The following is a 27651-nucleotide window of genomic DNA, read 5'->3' on the forward strand; positions in this document are numbered from 1 at the left end:
TTCCCCAAAACAAATCTTTATTTATGGACAGAAAAATTGTGGCACTGACCACCAAAAAAGAGAGTGAATCTCAACTGGATAAACATTAAAAAACAGAATAAAAATATTCTTTCAGCTCTATTGACTTCTTTATCTCTTTTCCTGGATGTCAAACACACACAAATGTAACCTGTTACAGTCAATGGACTATTTCACAAACACAGCTAAGCATCCACATGCTCTTACACGGCATGATGTGTCATTTTCTCATCTTCTGCTGCTCTCTCCCTCACACACACAGATATCCCGACTAAAGTGTGTGTGTGTGTGATTGTAAGTCTGTAAAAAATTGTGAGACACATCAAAAGGGTTTATGCAGAGGAATCCAAGATGCACATGTATACATACAAAGACAGAATCTGTTTACAAAGGACATTTTAGCCATCGTTTTGGGAAAAGCGTGTCTCCGAAAAACCACATACAGTGAACACAGTAACAGCACGGAGAAATGAAGACCACCTCGATGGAGTTCTCTCAAACACCAGATTGCATTTTAGTCATATGTCAGTACAAACACTACATAGAAATGAATGCATTACTGTACACAGATTTTTTTGTTTATTTCCTTTTTATTGGTGGAGGGCGAGACTTGATGCCTGTAGATTCTTTGGGGGTGGGGCGGGGGATCACCACAGAGGACAAAACTGCTTCCAGTATGTGACAGACAGGTACTTGTGCAGTTAGTTCAGAAAGGTGGTCTAATATGGCAAAGGTGACAAAGGGACTTTTACGAAACATGCTGTTTATCCAGTGACTACATTTTTATTCGCCAGGGTGTGAAGTTAGAAAACGTGTTCAACTCTGAACCCAGACTTTCAGGTCCACTATGTGCTACCTCAAAACAATGTCAACATAATCTCTATTTGCTTGATCTGTAGCATAAGTGAGGGATAAGATACCACTATAATATATGCCACTATAGGAAATTCATCAAAGAACTAATGTTAATGTTACGAAGTTGATTTTCCAATTACAGAGTCTCTTAGAGTGTTACTTTATACTACAGCAATACTCTAGCAATTTTTTTCAAATGTATTGTGGTATTAAGGTAATTATCACAGACAAGAAAACTTCACTGTACTGATAAAAAGAATGCAAAGCTCTGTCATCTTCAGTAAGCTCTTGATCCTGGCAAGGATGAATCACACTGATCTTAGATCTTAAATTACAAATACCTTTGACTGAAGACTGCAAAACTACCCAAAAACTCTTCCATTTAATTCTTGCCCATGCTAATCTCTCATATGCTAGAGATTCAGCAAAGATTACATTACAAAGTTTGCTCTACTGATATGTCGTGTTACCCCGCATAACACTACACTACAGGACCTTGCATGGTGCTACTAAGCCCAACGAGTGTCAATGAAAACATGTGCACATGTAAAATAGGCTACTGTTTAGTTCCCAATTAGCAGGATAGCCAAACAGAGATTGGTTGTTCCAAAAAAAAAAGAAAAGGTAACAATCACACTTTGATCCAAAAGCGAAATTGGCTTATGCAATCATGACCAGGTTTTAGTTCACAAGAAATATTCCACAGCTTTCACCATGACAGCACTAGCTTCAGCCGCAGACAGGATGGAAAAAAAGGGGTTCAGGAACTTTGCAAAGTGGTTCCACTTTTCCACTTATCACAAAAAAGAGTCAAAATACAGCCAGGAGTCTCTAATAGAAGGTTTGTATGTGCATATGTGTGTGTGTAAGTGGTTATTTTGTGATTGGATTGTGTGTTTGTATGTAAACGAGATTTCCTTCATGTAAAGATCCACTAAGAACAATTTCCCATTTTTGGATGCATAACGATTATGCGTGTGCTGTCATTAAAAATGAGCTCAAGTAGATCCGAATCGCACTGATTTGTCAGGGTCTACACTTTGCTGGAAACATCTTACTCTCAATTTTAAGGACCACATGCTGCTCAGGTTGGACATTCTCAGTCTCTTTGATGATGATGTATAAACTGCATAACATCTCAAACATAAAACTACCTTCATTTACATTTACGGAAGATGCTGCTATTTTATTTATACAACTTGAGCAGTTGAGGTTTGAGGGCTTTCCCAAAGGCCCAGCAGTGGCAATTTGGGGGTTCTGGTATTTGAACTCACGACCTTCCTATCTGAAGTTCACTGAGATACAATTCCTTCCTTAACTTCAATAAAATGTTCCACAATGCTCATGCTTAAAAACTTAGAATGTTCCTCATGTCACATATGTTAATTGCTGAGTACAAAAAATAAATAAAAAAAGATGTACTCACACTTAGTCTGGAAAAACGAAAAAAACATTCCTGGTTCAAATATATTAATATGGAGCTTGTGATTTAACACATCAGCATAAACAAATACATTTTGTAAAATAATAACTACTGTAATTAGATTTAGCAATGCAGCCATGAAGCCAATTAATTAACTTCCTCACTAATATCCCATTTAAATTCTTACATTAATGACAAATCATGACCGTGATTACACTATGATTTATTGTGTCGTCCTGAATGAACAATAGATATCTGATTTATTAACTGGGTGATTCAGAGCAGAAAAAGCGCATAGTGGTTATAAAAACCAGGGTGACCAAATGCACTCCTGTGATTTAAGCTTTCAGAGTGTGTGGCAACGTTTGCATCAGAAATTTGAGACGTGTCTATCAATTTTGCCCACAGTTATTGCGCGTCTCCTTTTAAGGCTGGTCATAATTTATGAGCCATCGCAATAAGATGAATTTTTCAAAATCATTTCAGATTATCCTTTGCGTGTTTTATAGCATACACGTGGCTTGTAATAGTAGTAGTAATAGTAGCTTAAGCCATGGAAATGTTCCTCCACCGGTCTAAGTGCAGAGTGCAGATTATATAAATTAATTAAGTTGGTCTTTAAGGATTTGCCAAGTACACTTCCAGAAGACACAACTGGGTTAGATACAAAAGAGCAAAATAGGGCATCGTTGAACAGACTACCCATCACTTATTTATAACACCATGTTGGCACACCATTGGTGGATTTAGAGCTAATTTTGTGAATCCTAGTGGCATGTGAGTCTCATGAAGGATCTTACAGGTTTCACTTAAACAGTGCTACATCTTCCACTCAGTGGCAAGCCAAGTGGATTGCCATCCATTGGATCTGAGGACAAGATAAGTGCTGTAAATGTGAAGAATTGAAATAGGGCCCAAATGTGTTCATTTGTATGGTTTAGTTGTTCGAGGTGACTCAACTTGATTGGAAAGTGGAGGTTGACCGATTAATCAGTTTTGCAGATTAATCGGCACTGATAGTCGATTGCTGAAACTGCAAAAATTCAGTACTAGTTTACATGGAGTAACCTTTTAACTATCGGTTGATTAATCGGTTATTGCCAACTATCAACCTAACTATCGGTAAAACCGGTATATCGGTGGACCTCTATTCGAAAGGTCATCTACATTTTTAATAAAATTCCTCAAAATATAAACCTCAATTGTGATAATCATAAGGATATACAGACGCTCCCCAACTTACGAACGAGTTACGCTCCGAACGCACCATCAATTTGTTTGTAAGTTGTTCGTTATTGACTACACATATATCCTAATAATGTAAAAGCTATAAATACTAAAAATAAACAATAAAATAGTAAAACAAATCAAAATAATCGAAATACTGTATAAAATAATTTGTATTAAGTAAAAAATTAATTAAAAAAAAAAATTCACTTAAATAAATTCACTCGCCCGAGTCCATTGCGCATCATGTCGACTCCTCACGGTTGACGACTAGCTCGCAGCCGCTCTCCTCTGTTTTGAATTTTCAGGTTTGTTCGGATCCGTGAAAGTGAATGTTCGTAAAAAAAAGTGGGGAGCGTCTGTATAGAGATTGGCAAAGTGTGGTATCTCTTATTTATGTAGAGAACATGGTGCAGAGGAATGTATACTGGCCTGAGAAAAAGCTCTGAGAACTACAGAGAGCAATTTTTATTTACTGAATTTGGTGTCCTAATAGAACACATCAAGAAGATTTTTACCCTAGTTGCCAAATAATGGAAAAACAACACAAATGCCGAATTCCAAGTTAACAGTGGGAAATGAGTTCTCATTTTGTTAATGTGCAACATCTACATCGGTCTCTGTCTCATCACTTTGCCTGATTTCTCTTCACTGTAAGATCAGTGAGGCAATAAGCACTGAATGATTCAGTCACTTCTGTTCTGCTGACAAAATTTCCCTTACATGAATGTATTTTTATTAGGTCACTTGACTATTTTGTACAGTTCATCTTGGCGCTCTACTTTGTTCTGATGATGATGTGATGTTGCAGAAGCATAAAGGACTATTTGAGAGCTGGTTTCAGATTCGGTTGGTTGATTAGGCTTATGTCAATTGCACTATTTTTGTTACGGCAATATTAAAACAAATATTTGCGGATTATGTGAACGACAGAAATAATTGAAAACATTTTCATCATCTTGGGGTGTGTTACAGAATGCATCATGGCATCTGACTTCTTTTCCCACACACATTTCTGATCTATTCCTTGGTATATTAAGAAGTTGTTTTTCAGTTGTTTTGTAGTTCCCAACGCATAACTGATTTGGTTGAAATTTCATCAATACCACAATCATGATTTAAATGAACTTAATAAAGATTTCATTGATTGAGACTCCATAGAGGTACGTAAAGCTAATAAAGCTCAGAGATCATTCCATACTTCTTGCTGTGACTGGATAAAAAAGTCAAAATGAAACAAAATGATCTCATCACTATCTGACTTAAATGACTGATGTATACATGTGTCTAAAACTTAACTATAACCAACAGTATGTGCACACCTGATCAATTATATCCATATGTGCTTGCTGAACATCCTCTTCCAGAATTAGTCCTCCTCTACTTGTATAATAATCTCCAATTATCTGAGAATAATTTCCACTAGATTTTGGAGCATAACCAATCCAGCCACAAGTGCATTAGCAAGCTCTGCATTCCTATTCATTCAAAAGGAGTTCAGTAGGGTTGAGGTCAGGTCTCTGTGCTGGACACTTGAATTCCTCTATTTCAATCTTCTCAAACCATGTCTTGATAAAGCTTTATGTTTCTCACAGGGGTATAGTTGTGTTGGAACAGGTTTGGACCTCTTAGTTCCAATTATGTTAAACCTTAAATTCACAGCATATTCCACACAATTGTGTGCTTGGGATAAGACCCAAATAAGGAATGATGATCAGGTGTCCATATACTTTCTGGGCATATAGTGTGTATTATAATGTAATTTTCAAACGGTCTAAAATAATGTTTGGTGTCACCTTCACCATTTTATACAGCATCAATCATCTGCCAAGCTGAAGTCTGCTCATGTAACTGTGTTACAGCCTTGGAAAATTCTTCTCAGTGGATCTCTTATATTCCTGTTTTTTCATGAAGGCATCCTTCAAATATACAGGAGTGTGTCTGTTTGTGTGTCTGTGTGTGCGTGTGTGCGTGTGTGTGTGTGTGTGTGTGTGTGTGGGAAGGTGTTCTCAGCAGTGCAGTGACGCCTTTGGCCAGTGTAGCTTGCTCAGCATTTCTGCCTGTGGTTGCATGCTGGAAATTGGAGCTTCCTCTTCTTCATCATCATCACTGCCTGATTCACTGCTAGTGATGTCATCGTCGTCATCTTCCTCCTCGTCCTCCACTTCTTCTTCAGTTAATTCTTCTGCTGGCTGCAGCTCCTCAAAGCTCTTCACCACACACACACACACACACACACACACACACATTATATATAGTATATTCAGTTGTTTTCCCCCCTAATGCTCTTCTTCTGCATGGAGTTTCTGCACTAGTGACTCACTCTCTGCTGTAGAAGGTGATCCCTCATGAATACCCTAAAGATCTGCAAGTCTCAATTTACAATTCCTAAGGATGAGCCCAGCTGGATACTGTATTTTGGTACTTAAGAACAATGGCTGTAATCATAAAAATGGTCCTGCGCTCAATCCCAGGACGCTTATTTGCAGTATTTTTTTAACACTAAAAGTCCTTTCAGGACACTTAGTACTGTTTGTTTACTGTTTTACTCCAGATGATTTTTCATTCCACTATCAGCCATCCAGAAGTGAACAAGGTTTTCTTTTCCTCTTGCAATTTCAGGAAATTTTTCCTCACAATGGCTACCTCTTTTTTACTTATTGGTTGAGCTAAATCTACATTAATTTTTTCTAATTATATCTTTTATATTCTAAATCCAGCTAGAGTTTACTACTTTTCTAATCCCCTGCTTACCTCCAACGGGTTCACAATAATGGTAAGGGCTGAGAGATCCAAGTCCTTCTCTTCCTTTAATTCTGTGTGTGTATCTGGGACCTCCTGGACGTGTTTGAGGTAAAGCTGGTAGATGACCGAGACTATTACCACCATCAGAACAGCAACACACACCACGATCACTACACTGGGCACATCTGGAGATAGAACCATTATCACATATATCACAAATAATGGCATATCCTGAACTAAAGTAATATAAAGTGAACTAAAAATGATTAAACAGGACTCCATTTTTATAATGTTACCTGGTGATTTACTGTGCTTTTTTGACTTACTGGCAGCACCGTTGTAAATCCCACCTTGTAAGCATGACAGAGAGAGATTTAAACACTAAATATCATTGATGACCTTTTTTCTTTCTTTCAGGGACTTTTTCTGTCATGCAGGTTGTGTGAAATAAAGCCCACAAATGCCTCTTGTGAAACCGGGTCATGTCAGCATAATACAGACGTATTGATTCCTTCTGCTGCCCCAGATGAGACTTTAATGTCATCTGTGACTAAGAAAATGACACAACAGGGAGAGCCGGTATGGCATCACCCAGACCGTGAATTATTTTGTTGCTCGTCAGGGACAAAATCTCATTTTGTTCTTTTGCGTCCTTCTGCAGCCGTTTCTCACCAATGACGTCATCCTTTGTACTGCCTTAATGTAGCTCATGTAGGTTTTCATCCTTTTTTAATTCTTCATGACCTGTAAAGGCTTTGCTGCTCCTGCTTTGCCTCAGTGAGCTAACACGGCTTTTGAAAGCGCTGCCGCTTTCCTTGATGCTGTTTCACTCTGTTTATGCAGCCACTGCTTTTTTTTTTTTTTTTTTTTTTAAAGGCTAAATAATCCCTTTACACTCAGACAGAAGCGTACTAAACTATACCATTCCTTTTTCCAAGTTGCAAGGTTGGTTCATTTAAGTGTACATTTAATACTTTTACCTTCAAAGTTGCACATAGTATACATTTGAAACATTAATCTTAAAAGCATGAGCGTAGTTTTAAGGTCAAATTCTGTACCATAATTCAGTTTGTCATGTTCACTGCATCCTTATTCACCATGGACTTGCTACACACGTACATTACATTACAGTATGCTACCCCATATTGATCACCATTTTTTAAGACTCCTGGGTAGGCTAGGCCATGTCCTGACTTACAATATTTTCAAGCTACGATGAGACACATCTACATCAAAATCAGGGACTACCGGTACAAGTAATATTTGAATTCAGATTTCTGTAAATGTATGACAATTATTCCTTGAACTAATTCTATGTAAATGCGGCCTGATTTTCCTTTTGTTTTTCATTCACCCTTTTAGTTCCTACCTGCAATTTGTTTCCATTTAGTGTTTGATGACCCAAATAGAAGAAATAACTAATGACTCCACTCAGAATTTGGCATGGTCTTCTTAACCCCGTGTTTAGCGAATCACAGCACAGTGTGTATAGATCATAGAATGAGCTGCAGACTATATGTTTCTTTACAGTTCTTACCCACGAGTGTGTTGCTCACTAGTGCATGAAGAGAACAAAGGTACAAAAGATGTAACACAGAAAGGAACAATTAATGACTTTTTTATTATGGATCTATGTTACAGTATTTTTCGGACAATAAGCCGCTACTTTTTTCCCACGTTTTGAACCCCGCGGCTTAAACAACGAAGTGGCTTATTTATGAATTTTTCCTGGGTTTTTCCCGGTTTCCCTGAGCGACATAACATTAGACCAATGAAATTTCTGAATCGAAAAGGAGAAAAAACACACCTCACCTGTGTTCTGAGCTGCATGGCATCAGGAGAAAAAAAAATTTTTTAAACGCACAACGATACCAACAGATAAAATTGTTGTGAAAGGAAGGAGGAAGACAGTGAACTATGACTTTCTTGATAGGCTACTGTTTAGATACAAGCCGTTGTAACGCATTGAGTCAGGGTGAAGGGATAGCTCGCTTACTCCAGTTGCAACAGAAATCATATAAGCACAGACAGGTTTCCAAAACTCGTGCTTATTTATTATTCTTGGCAACAGCGTTACGGGTTAGTCAAAGAAACTTAGAACTGAGCATCAGAAAATAATAAGGACATATTCCTCGGTCTTGCACACATGCAGTAATAGCGGAAAAAATGCGGCGGCAGGCTATTCCCAAAATGTCGCTCTGCTCTTAAAGAAGCCACAACATATTTCACCCGTTACACCGTGTAACAGGAATTTTTATTTTAAACATTTATGTTTAAAACAAAAATCTTTGTCAAATTCAGTGGGTACGGCTTATATATGGATGCGCTTTATAGTCCGGAAATTACGGTAAATACACCCATTCCTTGATTTTTCTATAAAATACATTTCATGTAATATGAACCTTGTGGTCAAAAGGACAAATGTTGCAGAAAATCTAGCACCAGCCATTGATTTAATGTTCACACACATACTGTCACTTACCAGAGCTCTGGGTGTTGAAGGCTGTGATTGGATGATGACTAAGTTGCATGGTTTTGGGTTTAGCCATTATATGACTGACATGCTTGACAGGCTGTTCTCTGTGAAGTATATTAATCTAAGACAAAGAAAAAAGAAATGCATTCTGTTGAGAAATCTTAAAAAAAACATTTGCTCGGTTTTTCACTTTTTTTTTTTTTTATTATTGTATGTTTCATATAAGGATGCTATTCAATTAAGTCAATGTACTCTTAGATAACTGGCATCTGTCATCATTGAATGGAGTGGTGGAAAAATGTGTGTATTTATCTTCTAGGCTTGATTATGTGTCGAACAGTAACTGCAGCAAATCAAGCACTAATCTGTCAACGTTTCAAATGTCCTTATATAATAAAATAAATGAACTGTTTATATATATATATATATATATATATATATATATATATATATATATATATATATATATATATATATATATATACACACACACACACATATATATATCCTGTTTTAAACCTATTTTTACTTTTCAAGTGCCATCTGTGCTGATGATAGCTCTTCGCTTTGCCATCTGTTTTATTTTTTCACTCGTGTGTAAGTAAGGCATAAAAATCCATTCAAATCTTACAATCACAATTCTATACATGGTAAAGTTTACTTCACTTACTTTGGGCTATCTATGCTATCTATAGTAAAATCAATCATTTAAGTATCAATCAAGTAGTTACCTTGATTTACATAAAACATATATATATATATATATATATATATATATATATATATATATATATATATATATATATATATATATATATATATATATATAAGACCAAGGAGAAGGTTTATGGATGTGGTGATGGAAGACATGCAGTAGGGTAATGTGTAAAATGTTGCAGAGAGAGGACAAATGCTTGTTAGTGTTTAAATTACACATCAGTCTCTTGTCTAAGAATATTGTCTCAGAGACATATTTGGTTGTGGTATTGGTAAACTGGTCTGGTCTGCATTTGGAAACACTAGTTGTTAAGAACAGCCAGATCTGACAGTAAAAGCTATGGTCAAATAAGCACTCTTTACAACTGTGGTGAGCAGAAAAGCATCCCAGAGGAAGGGGATGGGTTACAATGCCACATCAGGTTCACCTCCCATCAGCCAAAAAACAGGAATCTAGAGCTAAAATAGGCACAGACTCACAGAGCCTGGTCAGTTTAAGAATAGAAAAATTAACTTTTTTTTTTTTCAATTTTTGATTGTCTAATTTCAATGAACTGACCCAGAAGTATTCATTGTAACTAATTGTACTAAAGGGACAATTTGTTAATGTTTCATTCTCTGTCAGTAAGTGGATGGATTCCACATTTCAATTTGCACACTGCATCTAACTGACCTGCTGTGTAAATGGGTTGCTGGTGTATCGCCCGTTGAGTTCAGAGCAGGTCACTCTAAATGTTCTTGCTGATGCATCGCTCTGCAGGTTTTGGTATCGCACCTGTCTGATGACCTGCGCATAGTGAACCATGGAATCCACACCTGCACCACATGCACAAGACAAGAGCTATAATTGTTTGCATGTACGACAAGAGTTGTATGTTGCATTCGCGTGAATAGATGCTCTTATTACCATAAATTGACATGCCGGATGTCGAGTTTGTGTAGTCCAAGTGTTTGCCCAGGAGTGCACTGTGTGGCAGCTGGAGGGTCTCTAACCCCTCCCTTAACTCCTCTCCTAACACCAAGATGTCACAGTAGTCGAGATTATGGACGATTTCTTCTAACATGCCTGACCTGTGGACTACACACACACACACACACACACACACACACACACACACACACACACACAGAAAAAGCGTGAGCTTGATTTTAAATGACTAATTGAAGCCTGACTCTCGAGGGACTCTGCTTGTTTTTTTCTCTTTCTCAGTCATCAATCAACTGCAGCAGACGGCCTCCTGGGTGTAAAAATGTTAAGTCTTCATGGGAATTAAATAGAGTAGACAAACATGCTAGATTAGAAAATGATCGAGAGACAAGTGGAGACCTACAGTACAGGAAGTAAAAGCCAGAAGAACTCTGCACTGGAAGGGCTGCTCATAAATGAGTGATATGGTCTATTTAGAGCTAAGAGGGGACTGTCCTCCTTGCTCTCATATCGTTTCCTCACTTATTTATGGGTTTGTTGTCGTTTTCTGCTGCTGTTATCCCTGAGCAGAACCACACATGAGACAGGGGATAAATGAATAATGTAACACAGTGCCTCTGAATGCGAGGGTAAAAGCTGTGGCACTCTGGAACCCTCTGACTTCGAATGAAATATGTTATTTAATATGGAAATTCACTTTCATTAACAAACCACACATTATTTAACAGTGTTACATCTACAGCTTATTAATAAAATATTTCTCCATACCCAAATATAATCAATCAACCAGGACATTTTTGGAGTTCAAACTTTGCAATAGCACTCCAATGAAGCAAAAAAAAAAAAAAAAAGCTAATGCACCTAACAAATCATTTCAATTTGCACATACTTTGTATTTTATGAGTCACTTGAACCATTTATCTACATCATTCCTTTATCTACATCTATTATCTACATCCGCACATCTCCAAAGTTTTCCAAATGTATAAGCACTTAAATGAATATTACACGTTTGGTCACAAAAAAAAACCTAAACGGATTAGGCGAACCTGTGTGTCCATTTCACTCTTACATATAGCCAACAAAATGATCAATGCTTATTGTTCACCAGTAGTGGGCAGTAACGAAGTAAATGTAATTCATTATTGTACTTAAGTTGCTTATTTGTACTTTATTGAAGTATTTCCATTTGGAAAGACTTTTACTTCACTATATTTCAAAGTCAAATATTACTTTTTATTTAAATACATTTAGCAAAATCAGTCGTTCCTTTTTATTTATGAGCGGATAAAAACTTAACTGGTCAATCACGCAGCAAGCCACCGATCAGGGTCGAGCGCGTGCTCTGTTTTAAACTTGGTTGGTATCTGCTTATCACCAACGTACAGTTCAGAGTCAGTTCAACAGCAAGCAGAACATTTTGAAAGCAATAAATGATGGAAGAAACTCCTGACTCGAACTTGCCACAACACCCGTGGCCTCATTTCTTGTAAATAGTTAAAAAGAAGGTTTTGGCCTAATGATCAAATTGAAATTTTAATAGATATCATTGTTTGACGAATTAATATCATCATTCTATTAATAGATTGGTGTAACATTCAAGTCTTTTTATATAAACTGAGTTGATTAAGCAAAGAGTCTTGTGACAAAAATGATAAACATTACAGCTAAAATAAATCATAGTAGTTTGGATACTTATGTACATTTAAATACTTTGGTACGTTTACTCAAGTGACATTTTAAAGGGAGCCTTTACTGAAGTAATATTTTAACTTCTGTAGCATATCTTTACTTTAACTCAAGAAAATGGCTTGCATAATTCGTCCACCACTGTAGTTCACTGTGTTGGAATAGCTGCATAGCAAGCAATTATTTTCTAGCTTTGTGTTTGAAGAAAGACAGAAATTGTACGATGGTAAATGTGTGTATTTTCCACATCGTGTTGTTGTAGAAAAATATAGGGAAACCCAAATTTTGTGAAAACAGAAATTTACAACAGCAATTTGACACAAATCCCAATTCCCAGTGATAGATAAGCACTTTCCACACCAGGAGTTGCACAGTTGACTAGTTGATGAATACATTTAGCAGGCAACAATGTGGAAATTTCTAGTTGCAGCAATGGAAATACAGTCAGGTAGACATAAAAAAGTGTTCTCTGTTTGAAGCCAATTCTCTGATCAACTGCACAAGACTATGCAGGAAATATTATTTTTGATCTGTGCTAAAATGGTCCATTAACACTATAATATTGCTTTGAATGGAGTGAAAAGGTTCACGCAGCTCCTACCTACACTTAAATTTATCCTGCAGTTTTCTTCAAAGCATATTAAAGCTAAATAATATTTAAATATACTCTTCACTATGGAAGAATGAATTCAGACACGACCAGCACATTCAGAGACATCTCAATCTCACTAAGCTAGTTTAATCATGATGCTAGTTGTGTGTGTCTGTTTTGTGAAGTACAGTCTGGCATTCTTTATAAAAAATAGTGGTCCTTAAACAGTTCTTGGTTTAAATGTGAAAAAGATAAGTAGTTTAGAACCACTGGTCAACTAATAAAACTAAGGTCGGAAAGTCCTGATGTAATAAAACATTTTCTATGCTAGTGTTTTGCTGTGGTAAGTCTTTTTTCACGATCTGTTCTATGGGAGTATCCAGTGAAAAATAAACTTAAATGAGGCTTGATCTCTTGCCCTTTCACTCTCAGACTGTCCAAGTGGTCTCCTGGCTGGTTGGCTTGCTGGCATGTATAATAACATGGCTTCCAGGTGGCTCACAGATGAAAGATGAATACTTGGAGTGCATATATGAGCCCTGTGACCGGGGTCTCACCCTTGGCTGCAGCATTATCCAAGATCTGCTGCTGTGAGTCATGGTAACTACTGGGTTAGATTGACTTGATTTTAGAGGGTTCCCTCCCTCATGGCATAACCCTGTGATGCAACAAAAATATTGTGTGTGTGAGAGAAAGAGAAACTAATACATCAGGTCAGGTGGCATTCTTTAAATAAAAATCAGTCTCCCATTTAAAGCTCATATAGCACATCTTTTACATTACAGATGCAGATCAAGGATATTCACTTATGGCTTTAAATAAAATGTCAACCTTTAGACGTTTTGTGGGGAAACTCTACATTTTGACGTCAGTGTATACTGCTACTAGTTATCACTCAAAAATTTATTACAGGTGACCTTCTTTTCCCCCAACCCCTCAACATTCCTTCACTATTAAAATGACAAATGAGCCAATCCACTTGTGAATCTCGAATGACATTTGTGTTTTGAACTCTTTAATACTGACTGACACACTGGATGTCTCAACCCTTTCCCTTGCCTTAGGTTAGTCTTTGTCTATTTAGATTTGAGTGCTTTAAAGATGCACTGATGTGGTGCCCTTGCATTTAGATGAGGTAAAGGGAACATTTTTTATGTTGATTAATAAATAATAAATTCAAGAGAAGTACAGTATGCACATCCTGTAATTAGCATCTTTAAAAACATATTTCATTTAGCATTACTAGTATTTTAGTATTTTTGAACCATACCGAGTCACGAATATAATGGAAGAGAAAAATAAACTAAAATCAAAAACTCCATGGGTCTATATTAAATGTTGAAGCGAACACGATACAAATACATGTATAAGTAATTATAATTAAAACTTGATTAAAAGACTGCTTGTTTGCTCCCCTGCACACTTCACTGCTACCTATTTATTATTTGTTGTCATGGTTTCTTGTTTACAAAATGAATTTAGGTGCTACGTGTATGGTTGCAGGAGTTTCTACAAACTGGAGTCGCATTCACTGTGTGTTAAGGCAGTACTTGTCAATAAAATGGATTTTGATTAAGCCCTTGAGCAAGAACCTTGACCCTTAACTGCACATCTCTGTGCTAAGACTGGATTTTGACCTACTTACTTACTTACTTTCGTACGTACTTACTTACTTACTTACTTACTTACTTACTTACTTACTTACTTACTTACTTACTTACTTACTTACTTACTTACCTACTTACTTACATACTTACTTACTTACATACATACATACTTACTTACTTACTTACTTACTTACTTACTTACTTACTTACTTACTTACTTACTTACTTACTTACTTACTTACTTACTTACTTACTTACTTACTTACTTACTTACTTACTTACTTACTTACTTACTTACTTACTTACTTACTTACTTACTTACTTACTTACTTACTTACTTACTTACTTACTTACTTACTTACTTACTTACTTACTTACTTACTTACTTACTTACTTACTTACTTACTTACTTACTTACTTACTTACTTACTTACTTACTTACTTACTTACTTACTTACTTACTTACTTACTTACTTACTTACTTACTTACTTACTTACTTACTTACTTACTTACTTACTTACTTACTTACTTACTTACTTACTTACTTACTTACTTACTTACTTACTTACTTACTTACTTACTTACTTACTTACTTACTTACTTACTTACTTACTTACTTACTTACTTACTTACTTACTTACTTACTTACTTACTTACTTACTTACTTACTTACTTACTTACTTACTTACTTACTTACTTACTTACTTACTTACTTACTTACTTACTTACTTACTTACTTACTTACTTACTTACTTACTTACTTACTTACTTACTTACTTACTTACTTACTTACTTACTTACTTACTTACTTACTTACTTACTTACTTACTTACTTACTTACTTACTTACTTACTTACTTACTTACTTACTTACTTACTTACTTACTTACTTACTTACTTACTTACTTACTTACTTACTTACTTACTTACTTACTTACTTACTTACTTACTTACTTACTTACTTACTTACTTACTTACTTACTTACTTACTTACTTACTTACTTACTTACTTACTTACTTACTTACTTACTTACTTACTTACTTACTTACTTACTTACTTACTTACTTACTTACTTACTTACTTACTTACTTACTTACTTACTTACTTACTTACTTACTTACTTACTTACTTACTTACTTACTTACTTACTTACTTACTTACTTACTTACTTACTTACTTACTTACTTACTTACTTACTTACTTACTTACTTACTTACTTACTTACTTACTTACTTACTTACTTACTTACTTACTTACTTACTTACTTACTTACTTACTTACTTACTTACTTACTTACTTACTTACTTACTTACTTACTTACTTACTTACTTACTTACTTACTTACTTACTTACTTACTTACTTACTTACTTACTTACTTACTTACTTACTTACTTACTTACTTACTTACTTACTTACTTACTTACTTACTTACTTACTTACTTACTTACTTACTTACTTACTTACTTACTTACTTACTTACTTACTTACTTACTTACTTACTTACTTACTTACTTACTTACTTACTTACTTACTTACTTACTTACTTACTTACTTACTTACTTACTTACTTACTTACTTACTTACTTACTTACTTACTTACTTACTTACTTACTTACTTACTTACTTACTTACTTACTTACTTACTTACTTACTTACTTACTTACTTACTTACTTACTTACTTACTTACTTACTTACTTACTTACTTACTTACTTACTTACTTACTTACTTACTTACTTACTTACTTACTTACTTACTTACTTACTTACTTACTTACTTACTTACTTACTTACTTACTTACTTACTTACTTACTTACTTACTTACTTACTTACTTACTTACTTACTTACTTACTTACTTACTTACTTACTTACTTACTTACTTACTTACTTACTTACTTACTTACTTACTTACTTACTTACTTTATGTGTGTACACAAACATAGAACGTACTAAAGGATGAATGCTTAGATACTTCATTGTTTGTTTTTGACATGGGTTTAAGTACCTGTTTGTGTGCAGTTTGGTCACTCTTCATGACGGTGCTGCTGATATGCAAATCCCTGAACAATGACAGGCCAAGGGCAAGGTCCGGGGCAGGGATGCTGAGATGCTCCGCCCCTGTTATTGTGATTCTCGGTTCACTTGGTTGCATTACCATGACGACTGCATTGATGTCAGGAACAGAGATGCACACATCCTCTCCGAAACACCTAGACACAAATACACACGTTGTTTCCAATGGAACATTTTAAACGCACACAGACACACAGACACTAAGACACACACCCACAAACCCACTGCAATTACTTGCTAGTAGTAAACACACACCGCTAGACACCCCGGGAAAGTTATGGGTCCAATCAAAATCAGTAAGGCATGTAAAACAGGTTGCACAAACTGACACATGCACATACAAGCGAAGCAAACTGTTGCGACAGTGATTTGTTCAGGGAGTTAATGTGGTGGAAATGGAAAAAGACACATCTGTCACATGAACGCACTGTGCCAGCATTTTTCTGCACTCAGAACACAACATAATCTCTCTCCCCATCTCAGCTTCCTTCTCAGAATTAATTAGTGCTCTGCTCACAGTAATTACACTTATTAAGCATTACTCTAAACCACATTTAATTATGTTCACAAGCCTTAATTAACACCTCTGTTTATTTGTTTTTTTCTTTCCAGATATGCAACCCTCGCGAATACGACTTATGAAGTGTGTAATTATGGAGCAGGAAAGGGGACCACTGTCACAATCATCTTTTATTGCTTGTACTGCAAAAGAACCTTCTGGCCAAACTTTACACAATTCCCCCCTAATAACACAACATGCAAAGGCATGACTGTAAAATAATTAAACACTTAAGTCTTGCATAATGTTCTGGCATCAAATTCATGCAAGTTATAGCAAGAAAACCTTTTTAGGAATTAATTTTTTTACTGACTAGGAAGGATTCTTTGATTTTCGACATTCAATTTCCATACCAAATGCTTCCAACTTCTGTTCATCATACATGGTTGATACTCCAGTGCCAGCATCACCTTCTGATTTACTGAAAACTCATTTCCACTCAGTCTTTCCAGCTGTTATATTTGTTCATTTCTGTTCAGCATCCTTCATATGCTGCTGCTTAAATGGTTTACAATCACATGTAATGAGCAGTCCATCTGCTCAGCATCAAACAATACTAGCATCTGCTTCTTTATCCTGATGCTAATCTTGTTGAGTGTGTAACTAGTGTGTACGTTCTGGTGATGCACGCTTGTGTGTTTGGTCTGAGCAATTTTCTTGTCCTTTTTTCTTTAGCTGAATAAATGTTCACATCTTCTAGGAATGTATCTGCATCTGAATATGTATTTAGATCTGAAGTGGGCGTGGCATCATTCAAGTTAAGTGTGGTCAAAGCTCTCTAAGCTTAAAAACTTCCCCTTTGAATTACACAATGTGAAACTTTCTGGCAAACTCCAATGCTTTTTAGAGAAAAGCTTTATTTAAATATTTAAGTGCAATTCTTATTAATTATTAATTAATGACAATTATTATTATTATTTTAAAATATAATAATAACTTTAATAATAATAATAATCATGATTATTATTATATTAATGATCATTATTATTATTATATTAATGATTATTATTATTATTATTATTATTATTATTATTATTGCAGAAAAATTACAACATTTTCTAAGAGATTTTGTGGAAAAAAATGTTTTGCCACGATCTTCTGGATGTATACCCCTCAACCATGTTATAACCCATTATTGATAATGTGTATACAAATTTACCAATAAAAACAGCAAAACGAGAAACACTTCATTCAAATCTACCCAGAAGATATAAAAGTAGATGGAGGCAGCCATAAGCATGGATATGTTCGATAATATTTATATTTATCTTTAAAAGATATTTTTAACAAGCATTCTTTTTTATACAATTGTGTGGGTATTTCTTAAGTAATACTACAGTATTTTATTACACACTATTTAATCACTTGTAAAATAACTCATGAAAGCATCTCAGTATAAAATAAACCTGTGTAAGTATTCCTGTATATACAGGCTTAATTGAAACATATTTCTAATACTTAGACCACTCTGTAAAAATGCTGACTATCTGAGATTTCTGTGGCACAAAATCAGTTCTAGTGACTGAAACATCCAGATTACCCCATTGCACAGTAGGTAAAATTGCTGCCTCACAGTTTCAGGGTCACTAGATTAATCCAGAGCTCAGGTTACTGTCTAAGTGGGGTTTCACATGTTCTTCATCTGCCAGTGTCAGTTTCTACCTGGTGGCTTCCAAACCATTGTGTGAATTTGTGTGTATGGTGCCCTGGGATGGACTTACACTCCGTTCAAAGTGTATTCTTATCTCACTCCAGATCAATGTTCCAGATCAACTAATTAAACAGGCGTGTACCAGGGTTAAACTTTACTTGGCGTTAACATATGGCAATAAAAAAAAGCAAGCAAATACTAAAGAAAATCTACCAATCCAATCAAAAATGTCAGGTGAAAATGCCAGAGCCTCATAAGGAAGCTAGTGGTTTCTATTAATTACATACATCAAGCTGCCAAGCTTTTTTTCGTTTGTTTGTTTTTCTTTTTTTTCTCTTTTGTTTTTCTTTCTTTTTGTCTTTCTACATATCCTTGAAGTATTCACATTATTTATTGACTTCTGATATATTTACATTTATTTGGCAGACACCCTTATCCAGAGAGACTGAGCAGTTAAGGGTTAAGGGCCATGCTCAAGGGAGCAGCAGTGACTTGTGACGTTTTGATCCAGAGACCGATGCGTAACCACCAACCTAGTTATATATTAGTCACATTTCTATGTGGCATATCATGAAACAAAAACACAACAAAGGACACCCAGAACTGTTGAGCAGTCGGAGTCCTGCATCAGACACATAATGGGACAGCTTTTTTTCTCCCAAAAATTATATATACGGACAAAAGACCTGATGATACACAGTGGTACTCATGGCCCTGTTCCATTTTTTTTGAGAAATGTTGCAGACATCAAGTTCAATATTATAATTTTTTAATAGAATATGGATTTATGAGATTTGCAAATCACTGCATTTTCTTTTTATTGACATTTTGTGCAAAATATTTGGTTTGCATTTCGTAATATTCCTTTTTTTTTTTTACAATTACTCCAATGTTTCAGTGTCATCCTGAATGTCTCATCCTAATGAACAATATGTCCTAACTACATTACTAAAACTGAATCTAAAGTACAAGCATAAAGATCTCTCTGATAAACAGAAAGTAAACAGAAAACAAAGTGAATTTCAAATGGAAGCTAAACCATTACAAACCACTTAATAATTATAGTGCTGGTATGAACACTAGTAAGAACAAGGCTGGATAAAAGGCTCACCATTCATCAATAATTCATTATAGTTCTGATGTACTGCATAATCAGCTTCTACTGCCCAACATAATTAAATCTCACACTCTGAAAATCTTAAACTGCTCACATTCTAAAACAGCACATTCTCTCAAATTCAGGTATGAAAGTATGGAAAGGTTGAACGTTATTAAGCACATTGTGGGTTTTTTCCTTTGGTGGTAAAGTCTGACTACTGCAGACAATTGGCCTTGTTTTTGAGTGGGACAAGGCTCCATGGCTAGAATTCAGTAATACAGATATAAAGTAAAATAATCACTGAATCTGGTTTAGGCCAAAACCACTTTGGGTTTAAATACTAATATACATTTGGATATTTGGATCACTAAACATTATTCTGAGATCATGAGTTAGAATCCTGATGATCGCACAGCCATCCATGGCAAATAACTTTTATAGAAAATATTAGCTTCTGGGTGATACTCTTTGGGCAGAGGAATGGTATACCCGCTCCACTGTCAATCACAGTGACAATGAACAATTGAGAGTGTATGCCTATGTGAAAAGGAAAATGTGACATCATGAGCAGCAGTTTAAAAAGATGCCTTATAGGAAATATGTTAATCTTAGCTTTTCCCAACTGGTAGCCAGCATATGATATAAGATATGATATGACATCTGTCTAATGGGCGGCAAGTGGTAATAAAAGAACGTATAAGTTTGTTCTTTATAATTGTAAGTTTGTCCCTACTGTGTAAGCTAGTGGCTTATGTGGCAAGGGAAAACTACCTGAGATGGCACGAGGAAGAAACCTTGAGAGAAACCAGACTAAAAAGGGAACCCATCCTCAGCTGGATGGCACCGAATGCCCATTCATTACAGTTTATTATTGTGAAGGTGTGCAGTGTTTTTATATTAATTACAGTCCAGATTCATCCTCAAAGTTCTTGTGTTGCTTAGTAATTGCATTGATCTTTAGGCTGTTGAGGTGGAACCATCCCCAGCTGCATAGAGTGGTCTTCAATTGAAGATAACTACAAAATACTGAATATTTTCAGCTTCTCACTTCCACGTAAAGCCTCAATGCTACCTCCAAACATCCAGGCATGGTCACACAAAGCCGTTCTTATTACTGCATATAGACTTACCCTCATCATACCAACATTTTTATATTTGTGACTCAAAAACAAATCTTAACTGGAATGACCGTGAAATTCGATATTTTATATGCACCAGCGAAACCTCACTGACGAGGGTTACTGTAATTTCATTCACGATGGATAATTTTGAAGAAGAAAGACATGAAGGGCTGTCTGCAAAAAGTAGAAATTGTGCACTGAGTGGATGTGAATGGAGGAAAATGATATGTAATCTAGCGTTATTCGGCCTCATTTTATGCTTTCCCTGCTCTAATACACCTGATTAAAGTCATCATGTTATTATCGATCCCATACTCCTTTGAACACAGTGTAAGACCAGGAAAAGCAAAAATCTGCACTTCGCCATTTTTTTTTTTGCCTGATTTTTCATGTCGACCAATGACGAAACCTTGTGCAATTCCCTACATTGTACACATTGTAAACTTTCGGTTTTGTACACACTAAGTTTGTGATTGCTTCAAGATTTAGTAAAATGGGCCTTAAATAATGTAACATATGTAGAAACAGGGAAATTCATCTACCACTTCCAGCTGCACAGCTGCATGACCCGAGGGCGAGCCTGTCTCCTTTATCACACAAATGTAGCGTAAAAGAACAGCATATATTTTCTTATTCAACAACCCGTCATGCTTTATCACTAGCTCCTGCTGCCTATGTGTAGAATGCTCTGTGTGTGTGTGTGTGTGTGTGTGTGTGTGTGTGTGTGTGTGTGTGTGTGTGTGCTCATCCTCAATGCTAATTTCCCAGTGTTTTTTGCTGAAGGGACTCCACCCACAGCTTCACGGCACACCCCACAAGAGATGTGCTGTCCTCCCCCAAGCCTCATGAATATTCATTTTCTGTCATGCATATTCACATGGTCCCTTGGGGTACAGAAGTCCGACAGTGGTAATAGTCTCACGTCAAAACCCACACCCACACACACACACACACACACACACACACACACACAAGTAAGTAAGCAGATAAAACCGCTTTGGGATAGAACAAGAATCAAAGCAGAGAAGAAAAAGACAAGGAAAAAAAGGAAAAAAAAATGCAGCAACAGAGCTGAAAACAGACCCCAAAATATCACAGCTGAAATATTTTATCCTCTGAATAGCAGAGCTGTGGTGAAATAAGCCAGTTTAGTAACCCACTAAAGGCTTATCATTCCACAGTCATAATGAAAAAGAGACTGGACTGGGGAGAGATGCATGATGGGGTTCAGATAATGAATACATTCATGCTATTTTTCAATGTTACAGAATAAATGTCCAATCATTTGAAGTAAGGAATAGATATCATGATGTATTTTGTTGATGTTATTTAAAATGTTATTTTATCCATTCCAGTTTCTTGGTAAAATTAAGAAGAATTGAATTAACTTCATTTTCAGACAATACAGGAGAGTCTGGTGATCTATATAATGTAATGTAAGAAAAAACTAACTTGTTGACCCTTCCAAATAAATGTATGGAAATATAGAGTTAAAATGTGCAATGACATTAATTCATGAATTCATAATTATTATAATTTGCAAATTTTGTGTGGTACAAGATTGAAATCTTAAATGTTACGAGAAATCTGCTAAACGAATTAGTTCATGCTATTAGTTCCATTATAGCAGCTGCACAGAGTAGTTCCTTTAGAAGCCTTTTTTAAAGTTAATAAGACAAAAAAGAAAAATGCAGCAGCTTTGACTATATAAATAATCATTTTATCATTATATAATTTTATAATATGTATGATTTTATTATTACATCCCATCATTTTAAACCTTTTAATGAGACTGTGGCATTCTGAACACCTTGACAATAATATCTGAGGCAGTGTGGGCATGTTTATAAACTCAAACCAACACTGAATTTGGATGCTTCTATTACACTGATGCTGTAAAGGTGGGAGGTAGTGTGTACCTAAGGATGAGTCCTGGGTATTGAAATAACTGAGGACATGAAATGAGTGGTGATAGCGTATCGATCGTACTGTACTGTGGTGGAGATGTGAATGCGGCGCGCGCCGGCGGTGGGGAACTGGCGCGAGTTGATGTAGGAGACTTTCCTCAGCGCTGCGTTGACCTGCTCCAGATCTTCTCCCTCTATCACCAGCACCGACTGCGCCGGGTTAAAATGGAACTGACAGAAACATGGGGAGAAAACACCCAGCGTTTAGAGAGACAGTGTGATTTCTTCCTAGTAAGTTTATGAAAGTGTCAATTACAGAGGGAAGACGGTTTGTTTATGAAGGTATCTATTACAGTGGAAGGCTTTAAAAGACTACTTGAATGTGTTTATGAAGGAGTGTGAAAAAGTGTGTGTGTGTCTGTATGTGTGTGAGGCAAGAGTGAACAAAGGAATGAACAGGAAAACCGCTTAACACAGACAAACAGACCAGAAAGAGGGAGAAACATGGAACCATGGAATGAAAGAGATTTGGGCCTAGATCTGTAATCTTTCTTATTGCTTTCTCTCTCTCTCTCTCTCTCTCTCTCTCTCTCTCTCTCTCTCTCTTTCTCTCTCCCTCCCTCCCTCCCTTTCCTTTGTCTTCCTCAAGCTCTGATATTCTGTAGGTTTTCTAAAATCTTTTCTTAAGCCGAAGAATATTAAAGACTAAAGAACAAAAGAACTGCAGCCACAGAGAGAAAATGAAAAATGGTGCCTGCAGTACATTTACATTTATTCATCCGGCAGATGCGTTCATCCAAATCTTCCATTTGAGACACGTAGCTGAGCAGTTCAGGAGTTAAGTGTCTGACTCAAAGGTGCAAACAGGAGCTCTCTGGCACTTCTGGGATTTAAAACAGGCAACCACTTGATTATCAGTGTGAGATTTGCGTCTGAATCTGATTCTGTGTTTATTATTCTTAAGTGATCGATGCGATCGATGACATGCAACGTGCAGTTAAGGAGAGATTTCAGTGTTTTTCTGAAGATTGGAACAAACTCCTCATTGTAAACTCTGTCCACTCAGCAGCCATCTTGGCAACATTCCCAGGCAGTATTTCCAGCAATACAAGACCAGGCTCCAATCTGCTTAATCGAGGCGAGACCTATAACCTGAAACAGACTGGCAATCTGTTCTTTTAAAAACATCTCAAACCACCAATGAAGTCTGCCTTTTTAGGATTCATTAGCTACACAACAAACTATTTTTATACCAAAGCAATTGGGATTGAGAGATTACAGAAAGATGCGCTATAATTCTAAGATGTTATTACTTAGGTTTAACGTATGCTAGATAGCCATCAACAGTTCTTAGCTAGGCTCTCTAACTTAAAGTTAATAAGGCAAAATATGCAGCTTGTTAGGTTCCTGAGAATCAGCAAATCCCTCGTTTCTGTTCTGCAGACTCTCCCATATGAGAAACTTCACCTTTAACTTCACCTCTAAATGCTATAAAGCAGCAACACTACAAACTCATAAAAAAAAAATGGTACATAATTGTCTTCTAAAAGAATTCTCACCTTATCTATGACTATGTTTTACGTATACACCGGTGTGTAAAGCACTTACCTTACAATTCCTATTAAATGTTACACGAACATATTTGAATGAGAGCATTCATTTTAAAACCTGTGATTTGATTTACAAATACATTTTATTTTAAATAAAATGTTTCTGACTAACTGGAAGTTCAACAGCACTGTGGATTAAACATGGTGTAAAATATTATAGACTGGTGAAGAAAAAAAACATCTGTGCTGCAGAGATTTTTGGAATTTTAGTCACATACCAGTCGCCTAATTTACCTCCTTTCCCCTCCATCTGTCGCCCCATTTTTTTTTTCTGCAAACGTGTTATATTATATATTTGTCCTTACTGAATAATTCTTTGTGTGTGTAAGAATGTGTGTGTGTGTGTGTGTGTGTGTGTGTGTGTGTGTGTGTGTGTGTGTGTGTGTGTGCTACCTTTAATCCCTTGTCCATGCTCTCCAGAGATGTGATGTCCAGTCCCTCTTTGCAAGCCTGCAGGCAGGAAATCACCTTCTGACTCTCGATCTTTCCAGGCCTCACCGTCAGACCTGACAGACTTCCACGGAAATACTGCGTGAACCTGGCTTTAGAAACCTCACCTCCTAAACACACACACACACACACACACACACACTGAGCATTAACAGTCTTCTTCTTCTCCTTCGGCTGCTCCCATTAGGGGTCGCCACAGCCGACTATCCGTCTCCATACCCTCCTGTCCTCTACATCTGCCTCCTTCAAACCAACTACCTGCATGCCTTTCCTTACCCTATCCATAAACCTCCTTCTTGGTCTTCCTCTTTTCCTCCTTCCTGGTGGCTCCATCCTCATCTTGCCTTCCTCAACATGTCTTCAAAACGTCCTACATGCGCTGTCCCTCTAATAAACTCAATTATAATCCTGTCCATTGTCGTCACTTCTTACGAAAACCTTAACATCTTCAGCTCTGCTACCTCCAGCTCTGCCTCCTGCCTTTTACTCAATGCCACTGTCTCTAAACAATACAACATCGCAGGTCTCACCACAGTCCTATAAACTTTCCCTTTCACTCTTGCAGATACTCTTCTATCACAAATCACTCCTGCTGTCACTCTTCTCCACCCACTCCACCCTGCCTGCACTCTTTTCTTCACTTCTCTAACACACTCTCTATTACTTTGCACTGTTGACCCCAGGTACCTGAACTCCTCCACCTTCTCCACCTCTTCTCCCTGCAACTGCACCCCTCCACTGCCCTCCCTCTCATTTACACACATGTACTCTGTCTTACTCCTACTGACTTTCATTCCCCTTCTCGCCAGCATGTACCTCCACCTCTCCAGGCTCTTCTTAACCTGCTCTCTACTCTCACCACAAATCACAATATCATCCACAAACATCATAGTCCACAGAGACTCCTGTCTGACCTCATCCATCAAATTGTCCATCACACCTGCAAACACGAAAGGGCTCAGAGCCGATCTTTGATGCAGTCCATCCTTCACCTTGAACCAGTCTGTCGTTCCTACTGCACACTTTACTGCTGTCACACTGTCCTCATACATGTCCTGCACCACCCTCACATACTTCTCTGACACACCTGACTTCCTCATACAAAACCACAACTCCTCTCTCGGTACCCTTTCATATGCTTTCTCTAAATCCATAAACACACAATGCAACTCCTTCTGACCTTCGTTATACTTCTCCATCAACATTCTCAAAGCAAATAATGTGTCTGTGGTGCTCTTCCTCAGCATGAAACTATACTGTTGCACACAGATGGTCAGCTCTTCTCTCAGCCTGGATTCCACTACACATTCAGATAACTTCATGGTGTGACTGATCAACTTAATTTCCCTGTAGTTACTGCAGGTCTGCACAGCTCCCTTATTCTTAAAGTTTGGTACCAGTACACTGCTTCTCCATTCTTGACGCATCCTCTCACCTTCCAAAATCTTGTTGAACATCCTGGATAAAAACTCCATTGCCATCTTTCCTAAACATCTCCATGCTTCTACTGGTATGTCATCTGGTCCAACCGACTTTGCACTCTTCATCCTCTAAATCGCTGCTCTCACTTCCTCCTTACTAATCCTATCCACTTCCTGCTTCACCATCTCCACACCATCCAACCTTCTCTCTCTCTCATTTTCCTCGTTCATCAGCTGCTCAAAATATTTCCTCCATTTTCAACACACTCTCTTTACTAGTCAACACATTTCCATTTTCATCCTTTATTGTTATAACCTGCAGCACATCCTTCCCAGCTCGGTCCCTCTGCCTGGCCAATCGGTACAAATCATTTTCTCCTTCCTTAGTGTCCATCTTCTCATTCAGCTCCTCATATGCATTTTCCTTGGTTTTCACCACATCCCTCTTCACCTGCTGCCGTGTCTCCTTGTACTACACTTTTCTCATCACTCTGTCAATCCCAATTATGTTTTGCCAACTTCTTTCTCCTTATGCTTTTCTGCACTTCCACCACCACGTCTCTTTGTCTTCCTTTCTATTTCCAGATGTCACACCAAGTACCTTTCTAGCTGTCTCACTTATCACTTCTGCAGTAGTTGCCCAATCATCCAGCACCTCTTCATCACCACCGAGGCTCTATCTGACCTCTTCCCTGAATCTCACATTACAGTCTTCCTCCTTCAGTTTCAAACCATCTTCTTCTTTAAGTCCTCACTCTCCTCCTCTTCTTCTTCACCTCCAAAACCATCCTACAGATCACCATCTGATGCTGTCTGGCTACACTGTCCCCTGTCAAAACCTTACAGTCGCCAATCTCCTTCAGGTTGCATCTCCTACATAGAACATAATCCACCTGTGTGCACCTTGCTCCACGTCACCCTCCTTCTTCTTAAAATAAGTGTTTACCACAGCCATTTTTATCCTTTTAGCAAAATCTACCACCATCTGCCCTTCCACATTCCTCTCCTTAAGGGCATACCTACCCATCACCTCCTCATCACCTCTGTTCCCTTCACCTACATGCCAATTAAAGTCTGCCCAAATCACCAATCTTTCATGCCTAGATAAACCATAAACCACATCATCTAACTCACTTCAGAATTTACACTGAGCATCAACAGTATGCCTATTAAAACCATATCTAAATATGCTTTTAGCCTCAGGCAATCCATGATGGCTTTTTAATTAGGTTAATGTTGGTCTTGTGGGGAAAAAACCCATATATTCAACACAAAGTAAAAAAGAAAAGAAAAATATATATGTTTATATACACCTTTCCAAAGTTTCTATTTTCAATACAAAGTGGGTGGAGCTAATCTCACTGTAAAATGCTTATGCACACTTTCCCCCACTACTCACAAGGCTCTTACACCTGTATAATTACAGACTATATATAACTTTCAATGAATCCAAATTAGTCCACAAGCAAAAGCTAACCTGA

General features: G+C 36.9%; 1 protein-coding gene across 1 annotated transcript in view; it reads right to left on the reverse strand.

Moving 5' to 3' along the window:
- Nucleotides 1-654: 654 nt before the first annotated feature.
- The window catches only part of clstn2b (calsyntenin 2b), a 265401-nt gene continuing 238404 nt past the window's right edge, over nucleotides 655-27651 (reverse strand). The window contains exons 10-17 of the mRNA XM_046863463.1: nucleotides 24693-24859; nucleotides 22772-22920; nucleotides 16271-16489; nucleotides 10369-10532; nucleotides 10135-10277; nucleotides 8751-8865; nucleotides 6278-6453; nucleotides 655-5733 (exon numbers count right to left, since the gene is read on the reverse strand). Of these exons, the coding sequence (XP_046719419.1) occupies nucleotides 5533-5733; nucleotides 6278-6453; nucleotides 8751-8865; nucleotides 10135-10277; nucleotides 10369-10532; nucleotides 16271-16489; nucleotides 22772-22920; nucleotides 24693-24859 (1334 nt within the window). The 3' untranslated portion in view covers nucleotides 655-5532. The remainder of the gene's footprint in view (nucleotides 5734-6277; nucleotides 6454-8750; nucleotides 8866-10134; nucleotides 10278-10368; nucleotides 10533-16270; nucleotides 16490-22771; nucleotides 22921-24692; nucleotides 24860-27651) is intronic.

This window comes from Silurus meridionalis, chromosome 12, assembly GCF_014805685.1.
Source record: "Silurus meridionalis isolate SWU-2019-XX chromosome 12, ASM1480568v1, whole genome shotgun sequence".
Classification (NCBI taxonomy): Eukaryota; Metazoa; Chordata; class Actinopteri; order Siluriformes; family Siluridae; genus Silurus; species Silurus meridionalis.